The sequence below is a fragment of the Biomphalaria glabrata genome, chromosome 13, assembly GCF_947242115.1.
Source record: "Biomphalaria glabrata chromosome 13, xgBioGlab47.1, whole genome shotgun sequence".
Classification (NCBI taxonomy): Eukaryota; Metazoa; Mollusca; class Gastropoda; family Planorbidae; genus Biomphalaria; species Biomphalaria glabrata.
In genome coordinates, this window is record NC_074723.1 from 23,712,029 (window position 1) to 23,728,932 (window position 16,904).

Here is a 16,904-nt window from a genome sequence, read left to right on the forward strand (position 1 = left end):
TGTACATCAAGTAACTGGATAGAAGACACAACACTTCCGTTCCAGCCGCAGTTTTCTGATAGTAAGTCTAATAATACGCTTAATTGTCTGAAGGAGGTCGTGCATAGAGTAGAAACTAAGACTGTAAACACCACGCATTTATTGAACTGTCCCTGTCGAGCATGTCCAAGTGGTATATAGACACGTTTTTATTGGATAATCTATCTCCAAAGAAAGGAAATCATGTCTGATAAGTAATCGATGTTTTGTATGTACTGTGTGAGATCTGTAATAGAAGGATGAAATAGGTACTGAGATGGCGTTTTTCAGTAATTCAAGTCTTTGTAAATCTCTTTGGAATGTCCGTTTTACAAAGCTTATATCAACTCTCTCTCTCTCTCTGTCTGGTAAAAAGTGTGTACACGTTATTTTTCCCACACCCATTCTCGTATAAAGTTGAAACCTCGCACAATTATTCTTTGATATAGACAATAATGAATCAATAAAAAAAAGTAACCAATTAGACAATTAATTACTGGTAATTCATTATTTTGTTTGATATCAACAAGGGAAACTAATATTTCAGATATGGTTAAATTTGTTGGGTTTAGTCCCTTTAAAAAATATGTTACCGCCATTTCTCCATCGCGCATTCTCCGATCAAGTTGATCAACTATTTATTGTACCTAACAAAACATGAATCAATAAACAAAAATACTCAATTAGTCAATTAATTATTGGTAACTAATTATTTTGTTTGATATCGAATAAGTGAAATTAAAAAAAAAATAAAGTTTCCCTTTTCAGACCTTGCGATCTAACCGCTGTTTCTTTGGCCAACGGTTAACGAGCAGGGTGTTATGTGGCCAGCACAATTTCCCCAACTAAATTCAGGTACCCATTAGAGTTGGGTGGACTCAGGGGCGCCCTAAAAATCCCGAAATTCAAAATCCCAGTCTTCATTGGGATTCGAACCCAGGACCTCATTTTCGGAAGACAAGCGCTTAACCATTCGACCCCCGCGCCCCAATAATAAGGGAAATAACGTGTACATTATTGGTACCTATAGTTTTAAGCACGTAGTTCTTTCCCTTTAAATAAGCTTTTTTTTTTTTTTTTAAAGATTTTTTAAAAATTGTGCTTGTTTTTCTCTTATATTATTCCGGTCAGAATTTAATATTTCGGATTATGTTTATCATTTCTTCTTAGTATTATAATTGTATGACTAAACTAGGCGTGTGCACGAAAACCTCAAGGATTGCAGACGTAGACTGTCAAAACGTGGAATTTCTTTTTTCTTACACACCTTGCAAAACATAAATTACTTAATAGTATTACTGTTTGTTGAGTCTTTTGACACCTACAACCACAGACACAAATACACACACAGATATAGTGGGAAATTTCGCTATAAGATAAAGTGTCAAGGACGCTGAATTGAACTTACATGTAGCCAACTCAATCAAAGAAGATTGGGCATCAACGGAAGAAGTAAAGTTGTTTTTTTTTTCAACCCTTACCTATGTAACATAAAATTTAATGTTTAGATCTAGATCTAGTAATTGAACACAAAACATAAAAGTACTCTCGTCTCATAATTATTATTTTGCAACTTTTAGATACATAATCTAGAAAGATCTAGATAATCAATCTATTTAAATAAGATGATTTAAATCAACATGAATTATTTCGATTTAGGATTTTTGAAACAGTATCTCAATAGAAACAAACAGGAAATGGCTTTGTTTCATATATTTGCGTCAATATCCGAGAAATGATTTTGCAATATTTCTAAACTTTGAAAACTAAAGATTATTACTTATCTAAGATTGATTGGGGCGAATCCCTTTAGAGCCTGAAAAAAGATTTTACGTACATATATATATATATATATATATATATATAAATTGATCAGTCGCGGATAAGAATTTATTTCCGGTTTCCAGTCTAGTATAATCATAGACATAAATAAATATAGACTGGAAGTAGGAAGTTATTTTTATTTGGGGGAAGTCAAATATGTTTTATGTACTATATCTATGTGAAAAAAAAATGGCGGCAATTGAGCTATAAATTCTAGGACTAACATTTCAGCCAATATATAATTATGATCTTTAGTTTTGAAAAGTACAAAACTGCCATATTCCCAATATTTTGCCTTTGTTTCATAATCATAGACATAGGCAAATATATATAGGTTTGTGATGTGGATCTATGTTTGTTGACATGGCTTCTTTATTAATGTATGGCGGTCGTCTTATCGATTCAAATTGTTAGAATTAGTTTTTAGTCAAAAAAGTCAAAGAAAATGAGAAGAACGTGCTCTAATGTTCGTAGTACGATAGGCCAAGGATAAATTCTAAAGGTTGAAAAAAAAAATTGAATATTATACACATTAACTTTCACTTTCAGTAAGTCAGAATAATTCAGTATCACTGTGACTGTGACTATTTAATATTCAAATATTGATAGATCTAAATCTAATAAATATGACTAATATTTGTAATAACTAGGTCTAATACTTTTCATACTTTTTACTACTAACTATTACACTAGTCAATCTCTCATCTATGCATGCAGACTATAGACTAGATCTAGTATAAGTATAGATTTATAGATCTAGTGACAATCTAGTCCTAGACTATTTATATACGAACTATAGACTAGACTATACAGTTTACAATTATAGTATAGAGTATAGTAGTATAGTACTAGTAGTAAGTAGTATTTTTTTTACTTTAGTATTTATATAGACGAGATCTAAATCTATTATTTGAAACTATTTATAATTATTTTAATTATGTAACTTTAATAGATTTGGTAGGCAGGATTAGAGATATAATAATACAAAAGGGGTTTTATCAATTATATAGGTTATGGCTGAAAAAAACAACAACTATAAATACTTTTATATTTACACTGCTCATAACTGCTGTATAACTCATACAAACTTATCCTTTCCCAAATGTTTGCCATAATAATTTTTACTTTATCGTCCAGTCTATATATTTATGTCTATGAGTATAATATACAAGTCTATGGTGAAAACAAAATATAATGTCACTTCAATATAGCTTATCGACCCTTCCTTTGTTCTGGTGCACTGGAGTCATAAACAAGCGAGCTAGTATTTCTAGTTGGGTTTGGGTTTTTTTTCCGCTATAGAGATAAATCTGTACTACATATAATCTACTCATAAGTCAAAACAAAGAGAACAAGTATTTTAAAAAATGACATAAAATGTGCTAAGTAATTAATTATGTCGCCCAAACAAACAAAAAACGCCTTGAGTGATCAAGACCAAGTGGTCTTTAATGAAATATCTGTCCGGTACAACAACACGCGCACCCCTTTGGAAAGTTGTGCAATGTTTTAGTGTGGGCGTGAGCAGCTGACTTGTAGCACTGAGTCACTCAGTCAGCTAGTTCTAATGTGTTTTGTTTTTTTAAACTACGCTATCTAGATATCAATCCTTTTTTGAAACATTTGTCTTACCATGTGCCTACCAACTGTACATTGTGTATATGTTACCTGCTCTTTTAATACGGCATGAACAGAATGACAGGTACACTGTACACAACAAGAACAATCAAGTCAAAAGCCTTACCTTTAGTACTAAATAGTTGTTCAATTAAAAGACAAATATTTGAACGGTTGATCTGTAAGCTCATTATGTCAGAGAGTGTGTTTAAGCTCATTATGTCAGAGAGTGTGTTTAAGCTCATTATGTCAGAGAGTGTGTTTAAGCTCATTATGTCTTTAAGCTCATTATGTCAGAGAGTGTGTTTGTGTCGGCGTGTAAAGATGTGACAAGGTGCTGGGTCGGGTTTGTCCGGAGTAACCTAGGGCTCACCTCCCCCTTTTACTCGCACCGTCGCCACACCCCTCTCCCTCCACTACCAGACTCCCTGTCAGCAGAACCCGATGCTGGTCTCCATTTGGCTCTGGCACAATAATATTTGTGTAGTCTGCGGAAGTGACCTTTTAAGAACTTTGGGGCGCGTTGTGGGTTGTGTGACTGTGTGTTAATGTGGTCGGATGCGTGTGTAGTTTCCAAACTTTTGATTTAAGTATTTAAGACAGTATAATAAAATATAATAAATATAATATAATACTAGTAATACTAACTAATTAAATTATATTAGCGCTATTAACTAACACAACGTGGGCTGTATGAGAACTTAGACCTAAAGAGAAACGGTTCTAAAAGCTAAGGTATCTAATAATCAGTAATTACAAATCCAATTATTTAAAAAAAAAATTCAGTTATAAATTATTTTCAATCATTTCAAATCTTAATCTCTTTCACGACATGGAGAAGCGCACAAAGGGGAAGAAGAAGAACAAAACAACCACCAACCAAAAGACGCTGTAAATGTCAAGCCTACTTCGTCTGTTTCAAATGGCAATCTAAGAAAAGGAAATCCGCGCTTACCTTATTCAACTTCTCAATGTTATATCCAAGTTTTGTTTTAAAATATATATCTAGCAGAGTTCTACTATGTATCAATACGTTTCAAACATTATTTCTTTCTAACCCAAATTTGACTAAGGGAACAAAAAGGTATGAATAAATGGTCACCACTATTCTAGTGAACAGCGCGCCACTTCTACTCCCACTTGTTTTGTGCCTTCTTGCCAGGAGAGCTTGCTCTTGCAATGCGTCCCATTGGTTGGGTGCTGTGCTAACTCAACACTTTTTTCTGTGCCGTGGGCGGCTACTTTAGGATTCCCCCCCCCCTTTTCCCTTAAGTTAAAGACTTGGTTCATTATGACCTTTAACAAGTTCATTGCACTTTTTTTGTTTTCGCTACTCTGTGTAAGATTTTTTAAAACTTGAAAATAAAACAAGATCTTTTTATGTTTATTTTACCTTGTAATTCACTTCGTATTCTACCCAGATTTTTGGAGATCTCCACTGACCAACTTAGATCTAAATTTCTACCACATAATAAGGCGTTGATTTAATTTCCGAAGATTGCCAAAATGTGCAGTATTCACATTACAAAGCAGATCCATTGGCCACTCTCATAGTTGTCACATGTCACGCATTGTCTGCGGGGGTCTGAAAATCTCTGTTCACGACTGCGACTTCTATTTGACGACAGATGTCTTTTTCTGAGATCGTATACTACCGCTGTTTTCAACGTCAGTAACGCCTGAGTTGGACTTGAACGACTCTTACACCGCCCCCCCCCCTAAAGCTCGCCTAAAAAGATCACCTTTGGCATATGGCCATCCCCCATTTGAGATAAGTGTCTTACCTAGCGCAGCTGTTGAATAATAAATAGTGCCGTCTACACAATTCATGCCATCATTCAGCAGAACATTGTTATTTAAAGTGTCTTTGCGAAGTATACCATTTATATAGAGCATTGTTATTTAAAGTGTAGTCTTGCCCAAGTTTACCATTTATATAGAACATTGTTATTTAAAGTGTAGTCTTGCCGAAGTATACCATTTATTAAGAACATTGTTATTTAAAGTATAGTCTTGCCCAAGTATACCATTTATATAGAACATTGTTATTTAAAGTGTAGTCTTGCCCAAGTTTACCATTTATATAGAACATTGTTATTTAAAGTGTAGTCTTGCCGAAGTATACCATTTATTAAGAACATTGTTATTTAAAATGTAGTCTTGCCGAAGTATACCATTTATTAAGAACATTGTTATTTAAAGTGTAGTCTTGCCGAAGTATACCATTTATTAAGAACATTGTTATTTAAAGTGTAGTCTTGCCGAAGTATACCATTTATTAAGAACATTGTTATTTAAAGTGTAGTCTTGCCGAAGTATACCATTTATTAAGAACATTGTTATTTAAAATGTAGTCTTGCCGAAGTATACCATTTATTAAGAACATTGTTATTTAAAGTGTAGTCTTGCCCAAGTTTACCATTTATATAGAACATTGTTATTTAAAGTGTAGTCTTGCCGAAGTATACCATTTATTAAGAACATTGTTATTTAAAGTGTAGTCTAGCCCAAGTTTACCATTTATATAGAACATTGTTATTTAAAATGTAGTCTTGCCCAAGTTTACCATTTATATAGAACATTGTTATTTAAAATGTAGTCTTGCCGAAATATAACATTTATATAGAACATTGTTATTCAAAGTGTAGTCTTGCCGAAGTATACCATTTATATAGAACACTAGCCATATATTTCCCGCGGCCCGCGGGTCTTAATTTGCGTAACACTGTCGATATAGTCACTGAGAGTGTTTTGTAAATAATTAAACGAAATAATAATGTTATAATCGAAGCGAATCCGTGAAAGTAAAAATAGTATGAATGGAGCTATCGAAATAGCTAATCGACCTAAATCCATTTTTTTCAAATAAAAACGTTTGCTTGTAGGCCTACATATATTTGATTAAAGTATGAAATGAATAGACTTTATTTTGTACCAGTTTATCTGTGGGGTCAGGGCATTTGTCTTCGTGTAGACTGTAGACTGCTATTGAAGAAAGTATTTATTTTTAAATCATTATGTTAAAGTGTAAGTTAATAAGTAGATCTAGACTTTCTAGATCAAGATATTTCTAGTATGATAAGTATCATCAAAAGGCTACATAGATGACAGATAGATGGTTTACCCAAGCGGAGCATAATTGTGTACAGATCTATATTCTAGACCTAAATCTACTTATACAATAAATTTTTGTTTTTGTTTCAATTATGTAAGCTATATGTAGACAAATAGTACCTACCAATAGAAGTTGAAATGTTTTCTGTATAATAGTGTAGATCTAGAATTAGTAGCGATATAGATCCAGTCTATAGATCTCGCTGTCTTGTTTACTTGTATTATAAAATGAAAGTAGGTTTTAGATCTATTTTTAAAATGTGTATTCTTCATTAAAAGTATAGTCAAACGTATATTTAAGACAGTAAAATATTGAACTCTCAATGATTTAAATTTAAAAATAAAGCAAAATAGAGTTTATTTAATTTGTTAGTCAAAAGCCAACATGTTTTTTTAATTTTATGTAGATCTGAAAGTTCATGACCTCAAGACGTGTTGCCTTGGTGTAGGTGACAAAAAGTGATAATATATATTTTAGAATCAAATGGAACGCGCGAATGTAATTGTTTCTATAACATTGTTAGTTTAATTTTATGTAGATCTAGGTCTAGAATGTAAACAATTAGGATGCCATAGAAATCTAGTCAATAACTAAAAACTTTGAGCCTATTATAGTAATTGATTAAACTATTTGAGCTTGTGTTGACCTAGATACAGTAGGCGTATAGTGTGGACCTAGATGCAATAGGCTACGCTACATATCAACTCAAGCTCACCATTTTCTAAACATTTTAAGATATTAATTTTGTCTCATTAGCTTTTTTCTCCCTTAAAATCATATAACTTTTGAATCTGAACAGTATGTGCTATGTCAGGTTTCATCAACACGCCTAATGTATATGTGTAGCTATGTTGTTAACAGGTCTAAATGCGCATACGTAAATCTGAAAGAAAAAAGTAAATTGAAAATAAAGACTTAAAATTAAACTGAATCGGTAGTTGTAGGCTTAAATGCTTTAAAAAACACAATGGAAAGTAAATTGTATTATGTAAGTAGTTTATTAGTTCAATAATATGCCTTTATAATGCGCGATATTTTGACCTCTGACGTTAATTTCATTTGTATCACTACGCGGTGCATGTAATGGTGCGCACGAGTTATGGAAAAGTATGTCAGCATGACTAAAGCTATTCACATTTAGAGCGAACGATTTTATGCAAAAAATGTTTTGTAAACTCAAATTCGAAGGTTAATGCTCATAAATAATGAAATGAATAGACACTAATTTGTATGTTCATGTGTAAAAGTAAAAAAATTATGCTTTCTTGAATGAGAGCTAATTTAGACCTAGAGATTTTCATCTCTGCGCATGCGTGACCTCTCTGTGCTGTCTCATCATGTAGACATGGTAAACATGGCCTAGATCCTTAAAATACTAAGGCTTAAATTGAGTTGAGCAACCTTTTTTTTTTTTTTTTTTGAGGGTCTTAAGTTTGTTTTAGGGCTACCATACATACGTTACGGTTCCAGTTCATACCCAAGGAACATTTCTGCCAAGTTTTATCAAGATAGGTCAAATGGTTTTGATTTCTATGCGGGACATACATACATACGCCTTACATTCTACTTTATGGTATAGATTGTTATTCAAAGTGTAGTCTTGCTTTGAGGATTATATTAGATAGGCTTCCATGCTTCCTAGTATAGAGCATATGATTACCTTTTTACAACGCTTTTATCAACTCACTCTGCCTGGTAAAAAAGTTTGTACACATTATTTCTCCCATAACCCAATCTCGGATTAAGCTGAATATTTCTTTTAGCTGACAACAAAATAATCAATTTAAAAAAAAAAGAAATTAGTTGATTAAACATTGGTAATTAATTATTTTGTTTGGTATCTTGATAAAGGTAAAGAAATCGTACTTGACAAATGTGGTGGCATAAGTTGAATTAGTCCCCTTGAAGACTCTTGAGCCCCTAGTGAACATTTCTAGAACCTTTGTGTTGTTCTTTGTTCCTCAATTTATGTTTTGTAATCTTTCAGTCTCACTTCAACCAGTAATAACCTGCAATCTCTTACAGTAGTGATGCCCAAAATATGACCTGCGGGTCCGCAACATGGTTCCATTTGGCTCTTGTACGAAACATTGACTTTTTAACAGTTTAACTGAAAATCTGCCAGGAAAAGTGGATGGATCTTTACTTTTTTGTAGAATATGATAATAAGCCAACATATTTGTTTTGTAAAGAAAATGGCTGTTTGTAAAACAACACATAACATTAAATGGACTTTTCTGATACCACTCAAATCTTGGTATTCACATTTTTGAAATCATAGGAATTCTAAGGAAAGAAGACCTGAGTTCTGAGGAAGTAGACCTGAGTACTGAGAAAAAAGACCTGAGTACTGAGGAAGAAGACCTGAGTTCTGAGGAAGAAGACCTGAGTTATGAGGAAGTAGACCTAAGTTATGAGGAAGAAGACCTGAGTTCTGAGGAAGAAGACCTGAGTTCTGAGGAAGAAGACCTGAGCTCTGAGGAAGAAGACCTGAGTTATGAGGAAGTAGACCTAAGTTATGAGGAAGAAGACCTGAGTTATGAGGAAGAAGACCTGAGTTCTGAGGAAGAAGACCTGAGTTCTGAGGAAGAAGACCTGAGCTCTGAGGAAGAAGACCTGAGTTATGAGGAAGAAGACCTGAGTTATGAGGAAGAAGACCTGAGCTCTGAGGAAGAAGACCTGAGCTCTGAGGAAGAAGACCTGAGCTCTGAGGAAGAAGACCTGAGCTGTGAGGAAGAAGACCTGAGTACTGAGGAAGAAGACCTGAGTACTGAGGAAGAAGACCTGAGCTCTGAGGAAGAAGACCTGAGCTCTGAGGAAGAAGACCTGAGCTCTGAGGAAGAAGACCTGAGTTATGAGGAAGAAGACCTGAGTTATGAGGAAGTAGACCTGAGTTCTGAGGAAGTAGACCTGAGTACTGAGAAAAAAGACCTGAGTACTGAGGAAGAAGACCTGAGTTCTGAGGAAGAAGACCTGAGTTCTGAGGAAGAAGACCTGAGTTATGAGGAAGTAGACCTAAGTTATGAGGAAGAAGACCTGAGTTCTGAGGAAGAAGACCTGAGCTCTGAGGAAGAAGACCTGAGTTATGAGGAAGTAGACCTAAGTTATGAGGAAGAAGACCTGAGTTCTGAGGAATAAGACCTGAGTTCTGAGGAAGAAGACCTGAGCTCTGAGGAAGAAGACCTGAGTTATGAGGAAGAAGACCTGAGTTATGAGGAAGAAGACTGAGGGTTCTGAGTTTTCAACAATCACAGAGGATATTTCACATTCCCTTGCAGACACTATGATTTCTACTCTGTGTTGCCTGCAGAAACTTTTCCAAATCTCCAAAAACAAGCTTAAAGGATGATCACAGTGTTTACAAGCACTTATTTGTGTGAACAAACTTTTCCAAACTGGCGAAACCCATATTACTTCATTGTTTCATGGACAAGAATCAAGTTTCAGTGCTCTGACTTAAGTGTCTTATCTATGCAGCTGGATTTTCATAATTTTTAGGGGGGAAAATTTGAAAACATCCCATTAATAGTTGACACCAATCTCACTTGAAACAGTCTCACTTGAAACAAATCAAATTAATAAGAATTTTAATTTTTTTTTTTATTTCCACCAGTTTTCTCTCCTTCATCCTTCCAAAAAAAAACAACATTTTATGCAGTAGTTTTGTGATGCATCACTAGAAATAGTCAAAAGCACACCATTAAGTGATGCTGACTGTTGAAACATACTGGCAAAATCTAAAGTTTAAGATGCAACACACACACAACACACATGCACACACACACACATGTACACACATACAAAGCAGGGACATGATACATACAGAGCTACACATTCAAACTCAAAATACACACTACACAGACAAGACACAAGACATACCAAACAAACAAAACATTCACAAAGCATGGCCAGTTCACAAAACTTAGGACTCAGAAATCACACAAAGTCCTACATCAGCTATGGATCATCCAGGTTTCTGCATGGATTTATTGTATGTTGGAAAGCTGCAAACTAAAAATATTTTTTTCTTTTTACAAGAGGGATCCAATGAACACATTTTAGTTTTACAAGCAATGACCTTTAATGATTGCATTTTTCCTTTAAAGAACACATCAGAAGACATAATTAAGGGCCTCCTAAAACATCCAATTAAATTCAAAATCTGCACCAGGATTTTAATTCAGACCCAGGTGGGAAGCAGCATTTGATCCTCCAACCCCTGGCCAAACAGAAAGGATTAACTAGTTAATGAGTCCTGATCCAATTTCAACTTGTTGAGTTGCTAGAAGGTAGAAAAAGAAAATGCATAAAGACAAACTGCTTTCATTTTTTATTTGGAACTTCCTTAACTCTTCATCTAATTAAGTTGAACTTTGTGGCTAGTTTCTTGTTTAAATTTTCCTTCAACACTTTTCAAGTGTCTGCATTTTTTGTTTGTTTGTTGCAGCCTACTCTGTAATTCTGTAGGTAGGAAATGATAGAGGTCAACGTAACTTCTTCCAAGAAGATTAACTCCTGATGAAGAATTTTTAAAATGTTTTCTTTGCTGATCTCTTCATAAAAATGAAATAATTCAAATGGTTGACTAAAAAGTTTTTCTAATGTCTAACTCAGATCTATTGCTTCTCTATCATTATAGAACTTGTGTTCAATCTATCTAGTACTTTGTATGCTGTGGTGAACATTATACAGGCTTTAAAAATTACTACTGCTGAGTTAGCTAAACATATACCAAAATTTTTTGGTATCAAAGAATTATTCTGTATCATAAGTCATTTCAGTCTAGTTTTACAACTGAAATAATCATACAACCATTGCACAATTGATTGGTTTGTTGCATTGACAAAACTAGTCTACTGGTGAAAATTCAATTTTGAGGAAATAATAATTATAGGATTGATTTAAATCCTTTCAACTCTCTCGGTCCTATTTGATCCCAGTACTTAGGATGAAATATGAATTATTAATATGATGAACTGAGGGAAAATGTCAACTGAACAAGTGCATTCCTATTGCTGTCAATATTTTATTATGTCCCCTTTAGCTCCTAGTGTTCTAAACACTTTTAAGTCTCATGAAATTGTGGCTACGTTTCCAGCTTTTGCGTAAGGGGGCATAATAAGGAGAAAGAGACCAGAAGTCAAGTTCTAGGAGCCACTACTTAGGGGAGTATTTTTTCAAAGCTAGTCATGAGTCACTTGATTGGGTCCAACCATCTAAAAGACTTAGTTTGAAGAAGTCATTCTGTAGTCAAGTGGACCAGTGGTGCAATGTAAAGAGTGATAATGGTAGCCTAAAGTTTGTCATTGTGGTACCAAACAAACCTTTGATAGGCACCTGTGTGTGGTAGATTGAGCACATAAGGTCTGTTCTTGCTTGGGAGAAAAAAAAAAGGGGGGGGGGGGCACCATAGACCTGTGTATGGTTGTAGCTGTACTTGAGACCTGTTTTTTCAAATAACTGTGGTCTTTGTTGATGTTGTGAAGATTGTCTGCTATAATACACCACACTTTATTAATAAACATAGACATCATCTTTTATCTTTTTCTTGATCATGACCTATATATTCTTGTTTCTTCCTTCTATCTTGCTGGATATTCTTTTTTCTTAATTTACAACCCAATTATTATGTTTCAACTTGTATTTTGAAATTGAATCTTGTTGTTTTCAGGACCTCAGTACAAGTAGTCTACTCCAGGGAGATGGGAATCTATTACAGACTGAAGGGTACCTATTTAAAAGAAATAGTAATGCCTTCAAAAACTATGTCAGGTATGAAAGTTGTGTTCTCTTGTGGTTCCAAAGGAACTTCAATTTGCTCACCAATTTATCACTCCAATTTGTTCACCAATATAGCACTCCAATTTGTTTACCAATTGAGCACTCCAATTTGTTCACTGATTGAGCACTCCAATTTGTTTACCAATTTAGCACTCCAATTTGTTTACCATTTGAGCACTCCAATTTGTTCACCAATATAGGATTCCAATCTGTTTACCAATTGAGCACTCCAATTTGCTCAACAATTGAGCACTCCAATTTGTTGACATATCACTTACTTTATTCTTAGTTTTAGAATTTCTCTGAATTAACAGTTTATTTTACCACAAAATAATATGTAAACCTGTCATTTGACTACTTTAATAGAAACAAAAAATATGTAAACCTATCATTAGACAACTTTGGGACAATAAAAAATATAAACCAGACAAAGCTGGGTAGGTACTTTGAAAATTACTATTTGTCAGTGAGCTTCAATATTATATTAAATACTCGGTGGAATAACAACAAAAATTAATATTGTTATCTAATGCTACAATTTTTTAAAATAATGTTATCTAATAATACAGTTTTTTTTTTTTTGTGTTTGGCATTTTAAGAAATAAGTGAAGGTTATGGGCTATTTTAAATTTTGTAACATACAGTTGTGACTGAAAAAAAGTGACAAAATTATAGGTTGGAAATGTACACTATATACATTTAGTATACATGTATGTTATTGTGACTTTTTCACTATATTTATTGACTCTTCATTTTTCAGGAGATGGTTCTGTATTCAAGACAGTCAGCTGGTCTATCGTAAACGTACCAAGGACACACTCACAGTCATGGAAGATGATCTGAGGTTATGTACAATAAGACAGCCTGTAGACTCAGACAGGAGGTTTTGTTTTGAAGTGCTTTCTCCCACCAGGTTTGTAGTTTATTCAGACTCATGCTCACCACATTGGACTGTTACATGTTTCAAGTTGTTCAATAAAATGGGATGGAATAAAAAAAACAACATAATTTAACCACAACAGATCTCTGACTTGGCATCACAGACATACAGATTTAACAAAAAATTACTTTCCTATCGGTTGCATGAACTATTTGTATGTTTTCCATCCATTGGTCATGTAACCCAAACCTCCAAAAGAAACAATAGAGCTCAATGTGACTAGTGATAGGTTTTCATGGTCTGTATTTAGATCTCAAACCATTTTGTTAATCTACTTTGTGGAGTTCATGTCAGTTCTCATGTCCATCTTTTGATAGGACTTGTTGCACCTGACTAATAGTGTTGCTCTATCTGCCCTAACTATACTGTCTTATTCAAGAGTAGTTAATATACATTGTTCTTACATAAGTGTTTCTCTTATGGTTGGCTGACAACCAACTTTCTTTTTTTTTTTTTCTGTTGGGCATGTATTTTCTTTAAAATGTCATTTCCCTAAGCTGCCCACACCTTTGTAAATCCTCCAACTTCCTCTCTAGCATCCATACATTTTAGGTACATTTATGTATTACTGAAATTCTTAATGAACTTAATGCACATCTTTGCAAAGTCAAAGTTATTTTGATTGATCTGTATTTTGTGTTTTAGAAGCCACATTCTCCAGGCAGATTCAGATGAGGAATGTCAGCTGTGGGTGAGTGCCCTGAATGCCAGCATCAGTCATGCTTACAAAGAGACCATGCACAGCCAGGAAGTGGTGAGTCAAGCTATTCCTTCATGTGTTGGCTCAGAGAGAACATCACAATGGAGATGTCATAGTTAGTTATCTCTTGGGGGGATGCTTGCCTTTAAAGAGCAGCTTCATTTATGCAGCATTTTTGTTTTGGTTTGTCAGTTCTTTTCTGATATTTGAAGTCGAATATCACAGGGCTCAAGTGGGAAAAGAACAAAATATATTTTTTAATACAGAAAAATATACAGCTATAATTTCATGAAAATATGACCCAACCCTTAACAGAATCTTAAATGAAAGATAGTTAAGGGATTATTACAGCCATCATAACAGCTGTCTTTGAGCACAATATAATTTTTAAAAAGAATGATTTGGATGTAATGTTTAAGATTTTGCTTGTATTAAAATATAGAATGTTTTTACTTTTAATTTTTTTCTATTCCATTTATTTGAAATTACAGTCCTATACACTGTTTGATCTTTAATAAGTAGCCACAATTCAATAGTTCACTTTTTTCTTTCACAAACTGTCGCTAAGATCTCACCCATGTGACAGTGCATGTTTTGATCTTTTTTCTTTGTTTTAGATTGCATTTCCTGATGTATGAATCATTTAATTGCACAACATTCTACTTATCAAACTAACATTCTGCTCTTTCTTTTCCATTCTTCATGTCCCAGGTATAATGAAGTTTCTTGGTTTCAACCTGAAATGTTAGCAGGTGTTTTCTGCACAGCTCTCTTTTTAGATGCCATTGGAGGGTGGGCTGGGAGTTCCCACTTGACTGGAAGGGTGTTCATAAATAGATTGTTCATAATTTTGTCTGCTGCTATTTAAATATGTTCAACTGTTCATCCAAATGTTTGTATGTGTGACTAATTGTCCGTTTGTTTTTCCCAAGTGTATTTTTTAAATTTTGCAATCATTGAAACATGACCTTTAACTGAAGAGAGTTACACACACAGGTGTTTGTCATCACCACCATTTTCTTGATGTCTTGTAGGAAAACAAAAGAAGCAGCACTTCCTCTAAAGAGTCAAGTCAGAGTGACATGTTACCTGCTGAACCCAAACAAAGCAAAGCAAAAATGTCAGTGATTTCCCTTTATTAATTTATTCTAACAGAATTTTATGTCTTAATTTTTTTGAGTAAAAATTTAAAAAAAAGAAAGAAAAACAAAACATGCATTGAATAAAAATGTTAAAAAGAAAGAAAAAAAAAATGGATTGTTATTAAATATGGATGTTTTTAAGAAAAGAAATAAATTTGGAGCAACATGTTTAGACCTACATAATTTCTGCAACAAAAGCAACTATGAAAAACAAGATTTAATATTCATTGATGCATAAACTTTTTATAAAAAAATTATTTTTTAAACTATAAAATTAGTTCACTATTGTTCATTATTGTTGTAACTGTAACAAAAAAATATAAATTCAAAGCATTTTAAATGTTATACATCCACACACTGTAATCTTTCAAAGGGGGGCACACATGATCCTTGGCTCCTCAATCAAATATTTTATTAGCTGATTGTACTGATTCTTGCTATGGGAATAAATTATTAACACACAGGAAAATTTTCTAAAAAGTATATTTTCTAACCTCTTTTTAAGCACTCATGGAAAAATACAAGTTGATAAAATTGTGATTTATGTAAAGGAGTGTCCCTAGGTTAGGTGTAGGTAAAAATATTATTCAAGGCTGAACAAAATTCATGTAGATATTGTGTCAATGAGCATATCATTTACAATTCTCTCCTTTTGAAACTCTCTCATCTTTAGAACCAATAATTTGTCATTTCAAGTTGTATCCATTTTTATTTTAATTCTGTTACAGCCGAATGGAGCAACTTCTTACTATTCCTGGAAATTCCCATTGCTGTGATTGTGGAGCCAATGAGCCTAGATGGGCCAGCATAAACTTGGGCATCACACTGTGTATAGAGTGTTCTGGAATACATCGTGGTTTTGGGGTACACTTGTCCAAAGTAAGTTAAGCGTCATAGTGATACATTACAGTGATACAGTACATTTTAGTTTTGGAATACACTTATCCAAGGTAAGTTAAGCGTCATACAGATGTGTTGGGTGCCAAACAGAATGATTTCTCTAACTAGTAAAAAAAAACTTTTCTTTTCTTGTTAGTCTATAAAATTAAATTTGCTGATTTGTCAGTTATTTTATAGGCAATGCTTATTATTCTGCCTATCAGGTTCGTTCTATCACACTGGACACCTGGGAACCAGAGCATCTGAAGGTTATGCTTGAGATAGGTAACGATGTAGTTAACAGAATTTACGAAGCTGAGGTGGATGAAACAATTGCTGCGAGGGCCACACCTGACTGTAACAGGTAAACATTTCATGGGACTGTAGTGCTGTCAAGTAATGAATCAATCACAAGTTATTGGATGTCAATAGAAATCTGCATTTTTTTTTGGTACATCAAATTAGTAAAATCTGCAAACTTAAAATCTTAAAACCAATTCTCCTACTTCTGCACCATCCTGCACTGTAGTCATTTGGGGCTCCACATGTAATCTGCTGCTACTGTCCTTCATTCTTCTGTCATCGATATCAAAGTTGTGAAGCCCATACATACTTTGATCTTATATCTTTTTTTTTTCTCCTCCCCTTACTGCTACTATGCCATACCGTGTTAATTGAGGGTTTACAAGGAAAAAACAAAATTGCCAAGAAAACATTAAAAGTCTTAACTACTTTGATGAAAATATTTTTTATTTATATGAAACACAAATTTAAGACATTCATGAGCTCTAGTTTAACAAACTTGTTATTAGTATAACTAGTGACAGTAGCAAAAAAAAAAAAGATGTGTAAAGAATTTAAACTAAATTCAGTTTAAATCTCAAACAA

The 16,904-nt window shown here is 33.7% G+C and overlaps 2 protein-coding genes across 6 annotated transcripts in view; one reads left to right on the top strand and one right to left on the bottom strand.

Annotated features, from left to right (window-relative positions):
- Positions 1–4,674, bottom strand: part of LOC106076769 (leucine-rich repeat-containing protein 70-like) — a 37,525-nt gene extending 32,851 nt beyond the window's left edge. Inside the window, exon 1 of one of the 2 annotated variants that reach the window (XM_056007325.1) lies at positions 4,562–4,674. The gene's annotated coding sequence lies outside the window, so the exon portion shown is untranslated. 2 annotated transcript variants of the gene reach the window in all.
- LOC106079216 (arf-GAP with coiled-coil, ANK repeat and PH domain-containing protein 2-like) overlaps positions 1–16,904 on the top strand; it is a 90,017-nt gene that overhangs the window by 55,635 nt on the left and 17,478 nt on the right. For all 4 annotated transcript variants that reach the window (XM_056007331.1, XM_056007334.1, XM_056007333.1 and 1 more), the window contains 6 exons: positions 12,246–12,346; positions 13,116–13,268; positions 13,941–14,049; positions 15,030–15,115; positions 15,866–16,016; positions 16,241–16,380. In XM_056007331.1, the coding sequence (XP_055863306.1) occupies positions 12,246–12,346; positions 13,116–13,268; positions 13,941–14,049; positions 15,030–15,115; positions 15,866–16,016; positions 16,241–16,380 (740 nt within the window). The remainder of the gene's footprint in view (positions 1–12,245; positions 12,347–13,115; positions 13,269–13,940; positions 14,050–15,029; positions 15,116–15,865; positions 16,017–16,240; positions 16,381–16,904) is intronic.